Consider the following 18,616-nt stretch of genomic DNA (forward strand, 5'->3'; position numbering starts at 1 on the left):
GGTCATTTGACCATTTCGGTCATGTTGACTTATTTGTAAATCTTATTTTGCTGAACATTATTGCTGTTTACAGTTTATCTCTATCTATAATATTATTCAAGATAATAACCAAAAACAGCAAAATTTCCTTAAAATTACCAATTTAGGGGTAGCAACCCAACAACAGGTTGTTCTATTCATCTGAAATTTTCAGAGCAGATAGATCTTGACCTTATAAACAATTTTACCCCATGTCAGAATTGCTCTAAATGCTTTGGTTTTTGAGTTATAAGCCAAAAACTGCATTTTACCCCTGTTCTATTTTTAGCCATGGCGGCCATCTTGGTTGGTTGACCGGGTCACCGGACACAATTTTTAAACTAGATACCCCAATGATGATTGTGGCCAAGTTTGGTTTAATTTGGCCCAGTAGTTTCTCAGGAGATGATTTTTATAAAAGATTAATAAGATTTACGAAAAATGGTTAAAAATTGACTATAAAGGGCAATAACTCCTAAAGGGGTCATTTGACCATTTCGGTCATGTTGACTTATTTGTAAATCTTATTTTGCTGAACATTATTGCTGTTTACAGTTTATCTCTATCTATAATATTATTCAAGATAATAACCAAAAACAGCAATATTTCCTTAAAATTACCAATTTAGGGGTAGCAACCCAACAACAGGTTGTTCGATTCATCTGAAATTTTCAGAGCAGATAGATCTTGACCTTATAAACAATTTTACCCCATGCCAGAATTGCTCTAAATGCTTTGGTTTTTGAGTTATAAGCCAAAAACTGCATTTTACCCCTATGTTCTATTTTTAGCAATGGCGGCCATCTTGGTTCGTTGACCGGGTCACCGGACACAATTTTTAAACTAGATACCCCAATGATGATTGTGGCCAAGTTTGGTTTAATTTGGCCCAGTAGTTTCAGAGGAGAAGATTTTTGTAAAAGTTAACGCCGGACGACGACGACGGACGACGGACGCCGGACGCAAAGTGATGAGAAAAGCTCACTTGGCCCTTTGGGCCAGGTGAGCTAAAAAACCAGCTCATGCTGGCAAGAGTTATTTAAACACCTTAAAGATTTTTTTTCTTGATTTAAAAGACAATAAATCACTAAATTTTGGCCATCTTGGATGTACAACAACTTTTCGTACAATATGGATTTCATTTATGATTTACCTGGCTACCATAAACAATGAGAAGAAAATTTCGTTGATGACTCATGATCTCTCCTAACCACTGAAAGATTGGGGACATTTTAATTCTTATATATGAGCTATCTAATTTGGAACTGGAAAAAACAGTACAATCCCCTTTTGATACTTTTAAATAGTGTCACATAAATCAACCTTTCACATCACTGTTCCAAATTGTGTATTTACTGTAATAAGAATGTGCAGATGAGCAGACTAAGTATAGATGTCACTGTACTTAGAACCTGTACTCCAGCTCCCTTAGGACTCTGATCTACCTGCTGGGAAAATACAAATCCTCCCTCTGTCAATGCTTCCCTGTAAATATAAACAATGTTAGTTTTAACAAAGTTTCTAGCATAGTACTATATGCTTAATTCAACACAAGAATTATATAAGTCAAGTAAGGATGAGTAATAAAGAGAAAGCTGACATAAAGAAGTCTCCAAGGACAATACCCAGTCTTCACGCTGAGTGGCTGTTAAAATTTATCTCGGGCCTGTAAAAATCATATCTACAGGCCAACAGAATCCAACTAAAAATTTAAAAAAAACTGAGCTCCGGGCCTTTAGATTTTGCAGTTCATTGTGAAGACTGAATACCTACAATGAAGCTTTCTTCAGTTTAGGCTACATCAAGTTAGTACCAATCACCTTGACTATAATTAATTTGGCCTGTTTAACTCTGATAAAATTTTGACAAAATATTTACCTTGACCCTTTGACAAAAATATGAAAATTTAAAAACACTTGAATCACACATTTTATTAGAAAAACTTCATTGGTACTTTACTACGTAGCAGTGCAACCAACTAATTTGATCATTGAGAACCTTAATATTTCATTAACAATAAAACTTGATTAAAACATTCAGCTGAAATTAAAGAGTTATCTCCCTGTAGTGTTTTGTAAAGTGAAAGAAAACACAAAAGGGAGATAACTCTGTAAATATCAATTACCTTCTTTTGATGAAGAAATACAATGAAATATGAATCAAATGATCAAACTTAGTGATAAAATTAACGGTACTAATTTTCTTGCACCAGATGCGCATTTCGACAATAAATGTCTCTTCAGTGATGCTCGTGGCTAAAATATTTGAAATCCAAAGCTTATATAAAAGATGAAGAGCTATAACTTAAAAGGTTCAAAAAGTGTAGCCAAATCCTTGAAAGGAATCAGAGCTTTGCATGAGGGAGATACATTCCTTAATTTATAATAATTTCTAATATTTATTTTTAAATTTAGCATCTACCTTTAAATATTTAGTGATTGTCAAACTGTTAAATATCCAATGAAATATTTCCAGTAAAATGTGTGTGTGTTTTTTTTTATATTCATGTCAAAGTTAATATATTGTTGAAATTTTATGAAAATTAAACAAGCCAAATTAATTTTAGTCAAGGTGTTTGGTACCACCTTTATGCTTGGTAAATTATTCTGACACAAGCCAATATGGAAATTTGGCAGTCAATGATTTTTCCAATAATGATTGAAACAAGCAGAGGGCTTCCAGGAATAACTTCCAATATATACTGAGACCAACATTTATAAATTGCACACAAAAAAGCCAGCATTTTGAAGAAAAAAATTGAAAGCTCTACGAAACCTATACCTTGACTGCAACAAACATTGGAAAACTTTGGAGAACATATTTCACCTTTTCAACAATTTCTGAAATTTTCAATAAGGTCCAAGTGTTCTAAATTTAGCATCTACCTTTATGCATAATCAAAGATTGAAAACAAGCAAATGATTTGCTGATTTCCACAAAAATAGTGCTTTTAAATGGATAGTAGCTACGATTTTCATTAAAATTACTTTTTTAATCTATATGCCGATTTTTGTATAAAAAGTTTAATAAATATGATTAAAACAACTACTGGTTACTTTCCATTTATCATTAAGAAGCTTTTTAATGTTTAATACCCAAATTTATTTCTTGTCTATAGATAATAATTCGATGTTAAGCCCAACCCTTATTCATATGACCTATGTTGATTTGAACTCTTCAGTTCCCAATGCGCAATCACATATTGTGCCTCGAAGGGAAACTTGTCGAACAGGGGAATGTTATCGCGGAAATGGTATGTGAATTTACAGTTTCTGCGAGAAAAGAAACAAATAGGAGGTGCAGACAAATTATTGTAAATTAAAAATAAAAAATGGCGATAAGATTGGTAATTAAAATCACTCAAAACACCTGCGACGCAGACTAAGTCAAACAGAAGTAGCCGACGGTTTGCCGCGTAAAGTTGTCTTGTTTACCTTACTTAAAAAATCCAGATCATATGAAAATAAATTGCAACGTGTTCAGTATTGTCAAAAATATGTTAATAAATTTACGGGCAGGAATCTCACACCTTAGAAGAAACTAGAAATCAACTTCCTACAATTTAGTATTATTCTTTACATGTATCCTTCATGGAGGCCCCTATTGTACACACAAACACGTGTATATGTTATCAACATGGTTTGGTCATACAAATGTAATAACAAGTGTATAATATCGCCATTGTTGGAGAATCTTGGGTTGGAATAATATGCCAGTTTTTGTAATATTTTTTATTTACATAATTTGATAAATGGCGTCAAATATGTACGTTTAATATAAAGAAATAATCAAATACGTAAGAAAACAAAAAGCACGTGTTCATATCTATTTATATCTTGGTTAGCTCACTCGCTGTGTCGGCAAAGTTCGGGAAGTAAATCTGATGCATAATTAATGAGATGAATAGACACGCAACACAATATGAATTATCAATTATTAACACTTCTGTAGTTTATGAAAACATTCTAGCGATCTTATTGTTTATCTTTAGTCCATATCTTTGATATTTGCAGCTTAAAAACTTGTTCATAATTTTGTCAAAATTGTAGCTACTATCCCTTTAACTAGTTATATTTCAAGATAATTCAATGTTTTTTCAAGTGTTATATGTAACCCACCTATAATCCATGACCATTGATCTAAGACCAGCATAGACATGTTTGTTTCCTCTAAAATAATGTTTTCTGTGAGCAGTTATACTATCTATCAAGTCCTGGGTTAACCTTCTATTGGCAGTACCCCCAGCAAAGGTGAAAACCTGAAACACAAATTTTAAAGATGAGTCTACAATGTAAGGGAAATAACTCAATTTTTTTTCTCTGAAAAATTAATACATTTCTGAACAAATATGTCTACCTAAGTTATTTGGATTTTTTTATTCATATTTGCATTATTTCATGGCAGTTCAAAAAATTAAAAATTAAGCATTTTGTTGACCAAAAAATAAAAATGTTCACATTGTAAATTTCAGACATGGTCCTTTGTGTTGTTAAATTGCTGTCTTATTGAACATACTAAAATTAATATTCTATCCATTCAATAAAGTCTTCAAATCTCCGAGAAAATTCAAACAGATTTCATCAGATATTAATGTCTTGGCAAAGTATTACAAATGTACATATGGAACAGGACTGAGTACAGTGAAATCTGTTGTTAAGAGACCACCTAAGGGAGAGCAAAAATGTGGTCTCTCAATTAATACAGGTTCAATCTATATGAAATGTACTACAGAGCGATTTAAAATTGATGGTCTCATAACACAGGTTTTCTGCTTCATACAGGTGGTCTCTTAAGGTGGTACCTAACACTACAGGGAGATAACTCTGTAAAGTCAGATAAATGTTTTAATTATGTTGTGTTGTAAAAGGAATAATAAGCTTCTCAATGATCAAAACTGGTGTTTGTCAAACTGCTATATAACCAGTGTAATTTTTCTGATAAAACGGTTGGTTCAAAATTTTTGAAATTTTTTCATTTTTGTTAAAGGGTCAAAGTAAATAATTTGACAAAATTTTATGAAAACTAAACGAGCCAAATTAATTTTAGTGAAAGTGTTGTGTACCACCTTAAGCAGGTTTGACTGTATGTTCCTTTGAAACTAAGAAAAGAATAAAATTTCAAGCAGAAATAAACGTACTGCTCCTTCTTCAGCCGAGTAAGCAATGATAACATCCTCGTTACATTCTCCAAACCTCCATTTGTTATTCTCAAGGTCAAATGCAAACTGTCGTAGAGCTGCAAGCTTCTCATTGTTATCCACTGGACCAGGGCCACTACAAAGATAAATAAAATATCAGGTAAACTATAGTTGTCTCCCATTAATCATATAATGACTCAATTGAACAGATGATAATTTATTTTGACACTGTTTTTGTAGTTGTATCTTGCAAATATCAACTGGTATTAAGCATTTCTGTATTGGAATTTACATTAATAAAATATTTTATTTTTTTAAATGTGTTTTTTTTTAATTTGAGACCAGATTCATTCATTACAAATTATTTTTTAAGTGCACACATTAATGTTTACAATACACAGCAATCCACTGTCAATTATAAGTTAAAAAGGAACATCTGTTTACCTATTTTGAATTGATTGAATCTGTACTGAACATCTTAAATGTCTGAAAACTGAGTTGAATAAGAACCATACAAAACAGATAAAAATTCATCTTTTATTTCGTATTTCAATGTTCCAAAAATAAATCAGACTAAGATATCAACTACAATTGTGCACAAAGGAAGACAACTCTAATTTTAAAGACTAAAATTTTTTACAATTTTAAGACAACATATATATAATATGCAATGTCCTAGTGTCATACTTACGTCTTTGGAATGTTAAGTTTTTTTACTAAAGCTACAGCAACAACATATCCTGATTTCTTTGATTCACATTTCCAGGCAGAACATGGACACTTAGTATCATTGACTACTCCTTTCAACAACCAGTCGAGGGTATCAGCTAAAATAGAAAATATCATCCCCAGCTTAGTATATATCTAGGATTTTGATTGGTTAAAGCACGTCGTTACAAAACCCATAGCCCCTGGGTGTTGCTAACTATTATCCCGGGGAACTTCATGCAGGTTTTCCTTAGTTCCATGATTGCTCCTTGTGAAATATTGAATTCTCCATGATGTTTGTAATTATATTAATATAGGACTATTGTTTTTTTTGTTAACAATAAGACATGCAATGAAGCAGTGCTTGTCAAAATGGTCAATTTGCTTCATACTTATGTGTGTGTATTTATCATGTTTATAAAAATAAGAAGATGTGGTATGATTACCAATGAGACAACTCTCACAACAGACCATTTGACACAGAAATTTATAATAATATGTCACTTTATATATACTGCCTTCCAACAATGAGTTAAGCCCATGCTGCATATATATTCAGCTATAAGAAGTCATGCAATTACAAATGTAAAAGGATTTAAATGAGAAAACTAACGCCCAATTTAGGTACAAATAAATAATATTAAAAAAATATGATACACAGCTAAGTGAGGGATTTAGTCCAGTCAAACTAAGTTTGAACCTCAAACTAATTGCAACAGAAAATGTTTTAGTTCTAAACTGTAGCATTAAGCCCTAAATATACAAAGAAAAAAGTCCCATAAAGTCTAACTTCAGGAAAACTCAAAATTGCCATTTTTATTTTCTAATGGCAATTAACATTGGAAAGGGAGATAACACCACAAAAGTAAGTTTTTTATTGGTTTTCTTAAAATTCATGTAAAGTATGATACTTTGATGAGGTTATAAGTTCGTATTTGAATAAACTAATTAATCTTGTGCTCATGAAATGTACAAAACCAAAGTGTTATGATAAATTTATATTTTTGGCACATTTTTTATTAAAGAAATTGCAAATGTATGGCTTTGTGATCATTTTGAAAAAAATCATGTGAATATTTGGTACTGTTTATATCTGTAAATTATATCTGTTCAGCATCTATGGATCTGATTGGTTGATAATTATATTATCCTAAGCAATGAAAATGCAACCAATGATTTGACATTGTTTCATTCTGGGGTAGGAAGAATGTAATTACCCATATTTTTTCTCTCTTTTTTTCTCGAAAAACAGGAAAATTGGTATACAACAAATAATAATATATCCTCAGTACAAATGTATTCATATTTGGTCGTTTCAATTATTGTTTTATACATAGACATCATAAATCTGAGGCCAAGAATAGTTGTCTTGTTTGAATAATTTCACATTTGTCATTTCAGGACCTAGCTTGCTATGCTGTATAGGTTTTGCTCATTGTTGAAGGTGACCCATAGTTAATTAGTTGTTAAATTCTATGTCATTTGGCATTTGCCTCTTGCGGATTTGTTGTCTAATAGGCAATCCTATTAAGATATGTTGTTTTTAATTTTGATATCACTTGAAAATCTTATACCTTCTTTTGTATTGAGGAGGCCATTTGGATCACAAACAAGGGACTTTTCATATCTCCCACATGTGGTCCAATCTCTGGCTGGGTTAGGATAGTCTGCAGCAGTCCATTCTGAAAGGACCTTGTTACTGACAGCCATTCCTCCATCTATGAAGAGCAATGCTAGGACAGTTGTTAATACAGTATACATCTTTGTTGGTATTCTAAAAATAAATCACAAAAAAACATGAATACTTAATAGTTAGATATAGGAAGATGTGGTGTGATTGCCAATGAGACAACTCTCCATCCAAATAACAATTAAAAAATTAAACCATTATAGGTTAAAGTACGGCCTTCAACACGGAGCCTTGGCTCACACCGAACAACAAGCTATAAAGGGCGGCTTTAAGGGCCCCAAAATTACTAGTGTAAAACCATTCAAACGGGAAAACCAACGGTCTGATCTATATAAACAAAACGAGAAACACGTATATATTACATAAACAAACGACAACTACTGTACATCAGATTCCTGACTTAGGTGACTATTAGTATATATATGTGCTTATAATTTAAATTTTCATTTTAGTTCATTTATATGTGTAGGAGTTTAGCATGACATCCATTTTCACTGAACTAGTACATCATGTACATAGGTTTGTTTAGGTGCCAGCTGATGTCGGGGTGCCTCCAGGTGCAAGATTTGCTTGCTGTGTTGAAGACCCATTGGTGGCCTTTAGTATGTGTTTTTACTCTTTGGTCAGTTTGTGGTCTCTTTGACTCATTCTTTATTTTATCATGTTTATTGTATGATCATGAAGAATGCTACATTATAAATGCAAATTAAAACGAAAATAAATGTCTTTTCATCTTTTTCCTTTGTAGTGTTCATTGTATGCTGTTTTCAACATCTCCTTTAAAATTTATAATCAAATGTTTAAATAATCTTTTTAAAACATGTCAGAGAAAATCCTTACCAATTATATTACTGAGGAAAAGGGGAATTCTAAGTCACATTTACTATATTTTAAGTCCTAAATATTCATAGATACACATCAACATGCAATTTCAAGTAGTTTAAACCACAAAAATGTATTTGAAATAACTCAATCAACTTTACATACATGTACAATGGTTAAAGAGTGACCTTCAATATAAAACTGTGTGTAGGAATATAATCTTAGTACATTTACATGAATCATTAGAGTCATTACACATGTACACTTTCATCTGCCTACACACTGTCTGAATTTATATGTACCTATGCACAGTGCTGTTTTTTTTTATTAGTATTACCTATATAATACTAACAATAATTTTACTTTGTATTAAACATGAAAGGTTTTATGATTAAAGGGAGATAACCTAGATTAGATCAGTGACAACATTATTTTAAATTAAAATAAAAAAAACAATTTAAGTTTTCAGTTATTATTTAAAAAAAAAATTGTGGACTTTTATCATTTTTTTTTTTTTTCATACGATTGAAAAAATGTATGGATATGAACCGAGAATTTTTAAGCAACTACAATTCCAAGCTCTCCGAGATCTTTTTATAAATAACTGTTTACACTGGGTGAGAGATATCTAGCCTGTGTAGCTGATTTTAAATGCTTTTGAAACAATATTGTTTATTATCATTATTATAATACAAGTGTTTATACATACATATACATACACACTGATTTATATTATATACATGTAAATACATGATGGAAGGGATGAATCAATAAAATACTCCAGTTTGATTGTTTCTTTTAAGCTTCATTTTTCATTTTTCATCATTCTTTAAAAAAGAGCATGTACATGAAAAGAACACATAAATAAAATGTGAACCCAAAACACAATTTACATGTGCTGTACATTATTCAATGAAGTTTAAGATTAAGTATAATCCCTACCTTTAATGTGTAAATTCTCCTGTGATTCACATTATATTATACACAATATGTGTGTCTGGAGGCAGAATAAACAACAGCAAGACACACACCTTACCTTTAGGCTTAGTTATACAGTCTATATTGTACACATTCAACCATTTAACTAAGATGTAATTTTATATCTCATTCCTGTTTGCCTTTTTGTAAATCAAATGTCCAACCATCCCCTCCCCCCCCCCCCCCCCAAAAAAAAAAAGAAAAAAGAAGAAGCTTGCATTTACATTTGTACTTAAAAGAGTGACATTTTTAATGCCTTTAAATATTTGATGTATGACATTCAATAATTTCCTGTCATTAAAATCACATTTAAAATGTATCTACTTTCAGCTGGACATCATTTTGTAAAACTATCAATTTATTGTTTTTGTTTTTTTCTTGTTTGTTTAACATATTTAAGACTGTACACACAATTATCATTGATTATAATTCTCCAGATTGTAAATAAATATTCAACTCTCAAAAATTAATACATGTACATTCATCCTTATACGAATTGATGAAATTTTATTCTCTTATGGCCGTAGCTGGTTATTTATTTCTTGCATGAAGTGATTGATATATATATCATGTATATACTGTAAACCAACTTATTTTCGCGAGCGATTTTTGTTCGCGACTTTCGCGAGTAGAAAAATAATGCGAATATAAATCGTCGCGAATATGTCAATCTTTGATCTTTCCCTAATAAACTTCATCAAGTAAATCAGATAATCGCGAAATTAAATAGCCGTGAAAATGTCAAGAAAGGGTAAAACGCGAAATAAAGTATCCGCGAAAATAAGTTGGTTTACAGTATATCTCTGATCTATTACAAAATGTGCAACAATCTACATGACAAAATATTACTAGTTGACCAATTGCTTATAGTTTCTATTCTAAGAAATAAACTTGACCAAGAAAACTTAACATTGAATGAATTGCAATGAACCATGAAAATAAGGTCAAGGTCAGATGAAGCATGCCAGGCAGACATGGACACCTAATAAACAATCTATGCATTGTAATGCATACATGTACAAATGACGTATATACATGTATATAGTAACATGTATAATGTTTAAAGCCATTGGCCCATGTGGGCAAAAAGTGCTTTCAATAAAGTATATAATTTGCGCTAATATTGAAAATATGAAATTAATACTTCAAGAACATTTTAAAACATTTTTAGACATATATAAATTTCTCATATAAATATATTATATACATGTACATGTATACTATAAACCAAGTTTTTTTTTGTTGTTACTGTCTAAATGAATCATAATAGTGTATGTAAATTCTATCTATGAATCTATGCTAATCAGGGGGTCTCATTCGGGGGTTCCGATCCTGGATCCCGCTTTCTGTTTTGTCAGGATTCCTGTATCCCGCTTACACTAAGTACGTATATTTATAAGCAATTCTCATAATTTTTGTCATTTCCTGTTTTCACAACACAATACTTTGACTTTCACGCGTCACGCTTACAAAAAATGGGCAATTTCATGTCACGCTTAGACCCAAATAAGACCCACTAATCAATGTTCTTTTTACTTATACTTGCATTCTCTGAGGGGTAAAAAGGGGGATGGATATGTGTATGGAAGAACATGAAGTAAAATTGCTATTTCCTGCACTTTGATCTTTTTACTGATGTGAATAATGAACCTTTTTCACCTCTGCATGTGGAATTAAAACGACAAAACATGTTGCACGAAAAAAAACCCAACCTCTTTACCACCTTTTTCTATATATATATATATATATATTTCCTTTGTAGGCCTATAATTGTTAATAAAATATATCTTATCTTTATATCTGTCTGTAAAACTAACCTACAAATTTAAATATAAATTACACAATTGTCGAAATGTTTAGCTTGTGAGGAAAGTCTTCAACTGCTACTTAACATGCTTATAACTTACAGTCCTCCTACTCAAATTTCTTTGCAGTTTGACTCAACTTTGTGAGTGCATCTGTTATTGTTATTATCTGCGAATAATATTCAAATTTTCCGATGTTTTGAGATTTCAATTTTTCTGAAACAAATGTTTTATTAAATTGTGAGTTCTATTCTTTTGTTGAACAATCAGGTTATATTTCTTAAATCGATTATCTTACCACAGTTTCCTAAAAAGGCGAAAGAGTCTGTTCATTCATAAAATACAGCGACACCTAGTGGATACTATTTACTATAGTAAAGTTCGTCTAATAACCATATGCTATATTTAGATTTTTAACCTAAGCACGTACCTATTTCTTTGACGGACATCATGAATCCCAATCCTATGATTTGTTACTTTGTATTTAAGAAGTAAATTAATGGACTTCAAATATTACTTATATAATATATTATGTCATAACCATTTAATTTAATTTATAATATACTTAGCATTGATATGATAGCTTTTTTTTTCAAGATTCAAGATTCAAAGTTTATTTAGAGTCGATATTCAACTACATAAACTCAAGCTCTAGTGAGCTTTTCAAATCGACTAAATAAAAAAAATACATACACACACACAAAACAATACACACATACAAAAGTCATGAAAACAACACAATTTTAAACATATAATGCATAATGAGTAAGATACCATAAACGACATATATAAGTTAAAAGCATAAATAATACACTTAAAATATAGCACAAGTTAATAATAAGATTGAACAAATCATATAGTCACACACACAAAAATAAAATAAAAATAAAACAGGCATAGACACTATATACATGCAGTGCACTGGAATGAGCTGTTCAGTACTTGGATCCCATGTTTGTACCATTTTTTTTCAATTGGTCAACAGATGTTTCCACTCTGCAATGGTTCGGTAGCTCATTCCAGATTTGTGCAGCATTATAGCGAAACGATCTTAAGCCATACTTAGTAGTTCGAACTCTTGGGAGTACTGCTGTTTCCTGTGATCGTTAAATCATATTTGTTAATTTTTATATCAATCAAATCATGAAGCCAAAAAGTCCGAGCTACCTTGAAACATGAAACATGAAAACTTAATTAAACGCCTATTTCTACATATACAATATGTATTCAATGGCGTTGTACATAAATGACATATAAAATACAAAAATACTAAACAAAAATACAATATGTATGTACAATACCAAAAATTGAAAATTTATACTGTGATACACAAGAAAAAAGTCAGAAAAGTTCAAAATAATTTTGGAAATACAATGTTTTCAACCGACATTTAAAAATATCCAAAGATTCAATGAAGGTAGCTCGGACTTTTTTTGTGAATTATTTTCAATGTTTCAATTGCAATTGCTTTTATTCTTCTTATTTTTAAAGATGAGAATTTAGATTTTTCTAACAGTTCTTCGTAAGGAATATCATAATTTTCATAAATAAATCTTATAGCTCTTTCTTGAATTTTTTCCATTTTAAAAGTTTTTTTTCACTACAGTAGTCCCAAATTACTGGACAATAGTTAAAATTTCGAAAGTATGAATGAGTAGTATGCTGTTAACCTATCTAGCCTGTTTAAATATTTACCCATACGTTTAAGAATTATTATATATTTAATTGTCTTGATATCTTTATAGATATTTCAGATATATGAATGTTAAAATTTAAATCCGAATCTATAGTTATTCAAAGAAGTTTAACATTTTCTTCACAAGAAATTTTGTTTCCATTTAATTAAATATCAAATGATAAATAAATTTGGTGTCTTTACTGTCTTTTGATTGGTTAAAAGTATTAGTTTTACCAGAGACATATAATACAATTTTTATGGGGACACGCCCACTCTGACGTTGTGTATTCATACGCTAACATGTGTGTACGTTGTTATTGTTAATATAAATAATATAAAAGTCTTTTGAGCCTTATTTTTGATAGAAATTTATTTATAATGAATGGCAATGATTTATTTTGAATTTATTGACCCATCAGATTAATTTTTGACTCTTCACATTTTTATATAATCCGCTTCGCTATAGACATTGTTTGTTTTTTCGTCGTTGCATGGGAAGCTGTTTCCTTAACGCACGAAACATATTTTCTTGTATGCCTGCTTATCTGACAATAATATTGTAAGAGACTATTTTCATATTACGGTCTTTTAATTCTGATTTATATAAAATTTCGACAGGTTACCTTCTATGTGGTAAGATTTTCAATGTTTCATATGCCTTTTTTGGAAATAGTAACATAAATAAATACGGAGGTAGTGATGTTATTGTTGGGCAATTATAGTGTATTTGTAGGATTCATAATGTTAACCTTTTTGTAAAGTTTTTGACTGTTTTAGTTATTTTATTTGTTAATTTGCCATACATGTCGGAAGTATATATGATAAAGTGATTAATACATGACGATGTATTAATCTCTATGTAACGTTTTAATATAAATTATTACTTCAGTCGGTATTATTACATCTTCGGTAGCCAAGGGTTAGGATCCACTCCCGCTCTCTTCACAGTGAAGAGAGCGGGAATGGATCGTAACCCTTGGCTAGCGAAGATGGTATTATTATATTTCAGCATTAATATGATAGCGTTTGCATATGTGTAATGAGCGGAAGTACACAAGCCATAATTTCCCAGAAACACGAAACACTTTGAATAACGCACCTTTTTTCACCTCTGCATGTGGAATAAAAATGACAAAACACCTTGCACGAAAAAAAACCCCACCTCTTTACCACCTTTTTATCTATATGTCCTTTGTAGGCCTATAATTGTTAATAAAATTCAACAGGTTTTACCGCATACAACATCTACCATGAAAACAAAATATAAAGATATGATAGATAAAATGAATGCTTCCAGAATTCTAGATTATAAAATAAAACTGAGTGCATAAATTTATATTGCGACGGGTTTGTGCAATTTGCATAAATCATCCGATTAGTAGAAATAATATAGATTTGCCAAAGAGTTATAATGGGAAACATTATGTACATTCCCGAGTAATAAATAAAATAGTCGAGCCTTAAAATAACTATTCAAATAGAAGCTGTAAATATATACTTTCAACCTCTTCTATTCACAGTCAATTATTTCAATTCAAAAGCAAACATAAATTCAGCAACAATCTTTTGGTGACCCGGCAGTCAGCGGTCTTAGGTTCATGTATTGCTTTTCTTGTTTTTAAAGAAAACAACTTGTTTTTACACTGTGTCGTCCGTGTACGAGTGAAAGGCACGACAAGAAACTTATACAACATGTTATGAAGACTTATTTTGGTTTTTGTATAGGAATACCTGTACAAGGTATGAAAATAGATGATGTGACGTATTTTCATGTACTATAATTAGCCTCTATTTGGGCTATTTAAAAATATATTTTTCAGCGTTTCGCAGTATAGCGGAAAAATACTGTCTTAAAGTTTCTATTATATTTTGTATGGGTCAATGATGTATGATTCGATTGGTCAGGTGACCTAATGTTTTGTTATGTAAATTTGTTTTTCGCATGTTCGTGAAAAAATTGTCTAGGTGGTCATTCTAGCCGTAGACATCGTATAAAAACTTTAAAACTTTCTTTTTTTGTTTATAAAATTGTTTTTTTTTATATAATCATGATCATAATGGCCGAGTACGGCATCATTACCCAGAAACGGTTCTTGCATTGCTCCGTGCGCAGGTTTCCAAACTTTATAAGTTGGTTTTTCCTGGGCGGCGAGTGTCTGTTTATGACGGGTATTCATAATATGATATTTATCATTTGGAATGTTATTGGAAGTTAATAGATATTTATTACTATTGTTGCCGGAAGTATATTTTTTGGTTCACAAAGTTGTGTGTTAAATTACTTAGTATAGATACTATTATGACTATTATATATGATGTTTGCATATGTATATATGAGATTATTGTATTGTACTGAAATAAAATTTTTATTAAATGCTGGCTCCTGTCTGTCTGCACGGCAAAATGCATATTTTAGTTGAGTCTAATTTAGTGGTCAAAATTATTGTGTAGTTAGGACCATGATTTACCTATCTTATCGAATGAAACAAATTGCCGGCAAATTGGCTCTCCCTCTTTTATTATTGAAATTGACCAAATTGTCAAAAGTACCAAGAACCCATTTAGACTGATAAGTTTTAAAAGAATCCCAAAGCTTATTCTCTTATTCTTTATTTTATATCATTTAAATTAAAATTTCTAAATCGTTTGTTAAGGAGGTGATTTTCAGGACTTTCAATTACTCTTACTTAATCTGGTTTCGACTTTTTATGTTTTACATAGACAAGAGAGCACATTTTTCGCCGTGGAGACATAAAATAAGTCGGCATATGCTCTTCCGCCCACCGGTAGTTCGTTGAGAATTTGAAAAACAACATTCTTTAAATTAATGTATGTATATCTGTTCCATATATACGTCTGAGTCAGTGACAACCCTACAACAGATGTATCCATCGGATCGCCATCAATGATGGCGATACATGGCTGTGTACATAATGTATATACAACTCGTCTAAACATCAACCCAACAATGTTAGATCTGTAAATTTGCTTTCGCAATTTTTTGGTTCTTCCCTCGCCGGGATTCGAACCCATGCTACTGTGATATCGTGACACCAAATCGCCTGCACTGCAGCCGTCCCGCTAGACCACACGACCACCTGGGCTCTCAATAAAGAGCTTTCGGTGGCCATATGTTACCTTTCCACGTCAGTTTTAATCTAGCGGCGTACTAGGCCATATGTTACCTTTCCACGTTCCATATATATATGTAGCATAAGAGTCACATGCTGACATGTACATCCTGCTGAAGTGACAATGATTTAATTGATAATGGATTTCTTATGAATAAAGGTTTAACTGCAAGTATGACATCAGTTCAACAGTATCAATGATCGATGACAATAAGGCCAACTGACATGTACACCTTAAAATCATTCCCTTCACTAAGTTCAGTGGAAATTTGTTTTGCATTTACTATCGTATAAACAAATACAAACGGTGAAAACTTAACATTGACAAATGAACAAGAAGATGAGGTTAAGGGAAGATGGTACATGATACATATATACATGTGCACATTACAATAATTCCTTGCACAAAATACAGTTGAAATATTGATTATAATATCCAAGAAACAGGCTTAACCAGGAAAACTAAATATTTTTGACTAATGAACTATGCAAATGAGGTCAAGACAAGACGAACTTTAGCAGACAGACATGTTAACCATTCCATACACTAAATATAATTGATAAATTGCTTATAGTATCCAAGTAATCGTAAAGTAAAAAGCTACAGGAACATTGACCAATGAACCATAAAAATGAAGTGCATGTTAACAAGTCTTTTATTGAGTTAAGCCATTTCAATTGATATTTTATATTGTGTCTTTTTAATTTTATGTTGTGATGTTACACTATATTGTTTCAGATAAGGGCGAAGTTTGGTACGTATAGAAAACGTTTACACCCGCTGCATTTGTCAGGAATCGTTTGTTGGTGTAATTCATAAGTGATTCTTGTTTCTCGTTTTTTTATTTAGACTAGAACGTTGGTTTTTTTTATCGTTTGAAGGGTTTTACACATGTTATTTTTGGGGCCCTTTATAGCTTGCCTTTCGATGTGTGTCAAGGCTCCGTGACGGAGACCGTACTTTGACCTATAATGGTTTACTTTTACAAATTGTGACCGACTTGGATGAGAGAGATGTCTCATTAGCACACATGCGACATCTTCTTATATCTATCAAGGTCAGATAAATGAAGGTGACCGTCTGCTTATCGTATCTGAGATGAGGACATCACGTAACTTTAATCATGATCCCTGATCATTGATCAATAAAATGAGGTAGAGGTCAGGTGAACCATGAATGACGGATAGGTAGCCGTTGGAAGGAACCTATATATCAAATAAAGTTATCACATTTCTCACTATAAAAGGAAATTTCACAGTACACAAAAATAAAGACATTTCCAAGCAGTCACTGAACAATGGAAATGAGATCATAGACTGTTGATATATGACAGACAAAAATTTCGTAGCACAAGGTATAAGAATACAAGGTATGAAGCATCCAGGTCTCCTACCTTCTGAAATATAAATAAACTTTTATACACATACTCTACGCCGACGCTGACGCTGGTACCGCCGCCATCGTCGTTATTAATTACTCCATATGTCTTGCATATTTACGACTTTTGTCGCAGCGACACATAATCTTTCTTTTAGATTCCACCTTTTAAAGCTGACATTTTTACATAACGAATATGTCAAGAAATCGACAGGAACACCAGACGAATTTAAAGGGGTCATGTTAACGGTTTCTTTTAAAACAGGGAGATTAGCTAGAGATCAAACAGACTTCATTTAGATGTACGTGTTTTAAAAAAGTAATACAGTAAATACAAAATTTTGTGGAGGGGGAGTAAAAGATTGGAAAGAAAAACGTATTTTCTGTTTATTCAACATTTAAAGTTTAGGTTATCTTCCTCGGTTTACCTTTCTCTTTTTAAGCATATTATTGAGGGAAAGAAATTCAAGAGCTCAATTATCCTTTCAGTTATGTTTTTTTTCATACAACAATTTGAAAGTACACAATTTGTCAAAGTCTTAATCGTCATTTATTAAATAAAAAATGGGAATAGATTTAACAGAAACATTCAAAAAAATCTACCATCAAATCGCAATTTTACAGTAGGTCTATACCCCAAAAAAAGTTTTCAATAAAAAACTTACCAAAGTCGTATTTACCCCTTTCTTTACCCTACAAGCCTACAAGGAACTTTCAAAGGATCCGTGGATTGCGGAACATCGTCCACATCTAAAACGTTCTTGTAAATTAATGACGTCATGTGTTAAAACAGTTATTGGCCAATCAAATCGGTATGTAGAGGTTAATCTGCACGTTCAGGGTGACCCTCTAACCCGAACTCCTTCGTCGTTCGGGTTAATAAGGGTCACCTGAGCTGTGCAGATTAACTTCTATATACGACTTGCTTGGTCAATAACTATAACTTAACTTACATTTATCAGGGAAACGTTTTTTTTTTGCATTTATTAATTTTTGGATGCATGACTAAATAATGGAAAATAAAGGCACCAGTAGTATATCGCTGTTCGAAAGTCATAAATCGATTGAGAAAAACAAATCCGGGTTACAAACTAAAACTGAATGAAACACATCAAATATAAGAGGAAAGCAACGACACAACCGAAACACTAAAATTCAATACACGCAGAAACGAACTGTAAGATAACAACAGCTCTATGTTCATGACTTGGCAGAGGAAATTTTAAGAAAAAAAAAATTGTGACTAGCCAAACCTCCCGCTTTAATGGCAA

The 18,616-nt window shown here is 31.6% G+C and overlaps 1 protein-coding gene across 2 annotated transcripts; it reads right to left on the minus strand.

The window, feature by feature from the left end:
* Nucleotides 1-1,032: 1,032 nt before the first annotated feature.
* LOC134686738 (uncharacterized) lies at nt 1,033-11,528 on the minus strand. Of its 2 annotated transcripts, none has more exons than XM_063546449.1 (6): nt 11,457-11,528; nt 7,438-7,637; nt 5,847-5,982; nt 5,156-5,291; nt 4,137-4,276; nt 1,033-1,503 (listed from the first exon to the last, which is right to left on the minus strand). In XM_063546449.1, exons 2-6 carry the CDS (start codon nt 7,622-7,624, stop codon nt 1,371-1,373), a joined length of 732 nt encoding a protein of 243 aa, XP_063402519.1. In that variant the 5' UTR covers nt 7,625-7,637; nt 11,457-11,528; the 3' UTR covers nt 1,033-1,370. The 2 variants fall into 2 exon arrangements, with proteins under 2 accessions (XP_063402519.1, XP_063402518.1); XM_063546448.1 differs by lacking the exon at nt 11,457-11,528 and adding an exon at nt 9,318-9,437.
* Nucleotides 11,529-18,616: the final 7,088 nt, after the last annotated feature.

The sequence above is a fragment of the Mytilus trossulus genome, chromosome 10 (genome assembly GCF_036588685.1).
Source record: "Mytilus trossulus isolate FHL-02 chromosome 10, PNRI_Mtr1.1.1.hap1, whole genome shotgun sequence".
Lineage (NCBI taxonomy): Eukaryota > Metazoa > Mollusca > Bivalvia > Mytilida > Mytilidae > Mytilus > Mytilus trossulus.

Bases quoted from the DNA above. Each gene is read 5' to 3' on its own strand.
- LOC134686738 (XM_063546449.1), bottom strand. From the start codon at position 7,624: ATGTATACTGTATTAACAACTGTCCTAGCATTGCTCTTCATAGATGGA. The intron at 5,292-5,846 runs GTAAGTATGACA...TTATCTTTGTAG, and splicing joins AAACTTAACATTCCAAAGAC to TGGCCCTGGTCCAGTGGATA. The intron at 4,277-5,155 runs GTACGTTTATTT...TTTGTGTTTCAG, and splicing joins ACTCGGCTGAAGAAGGAGCA to GTTTTCACCTTTGCTGGGGG.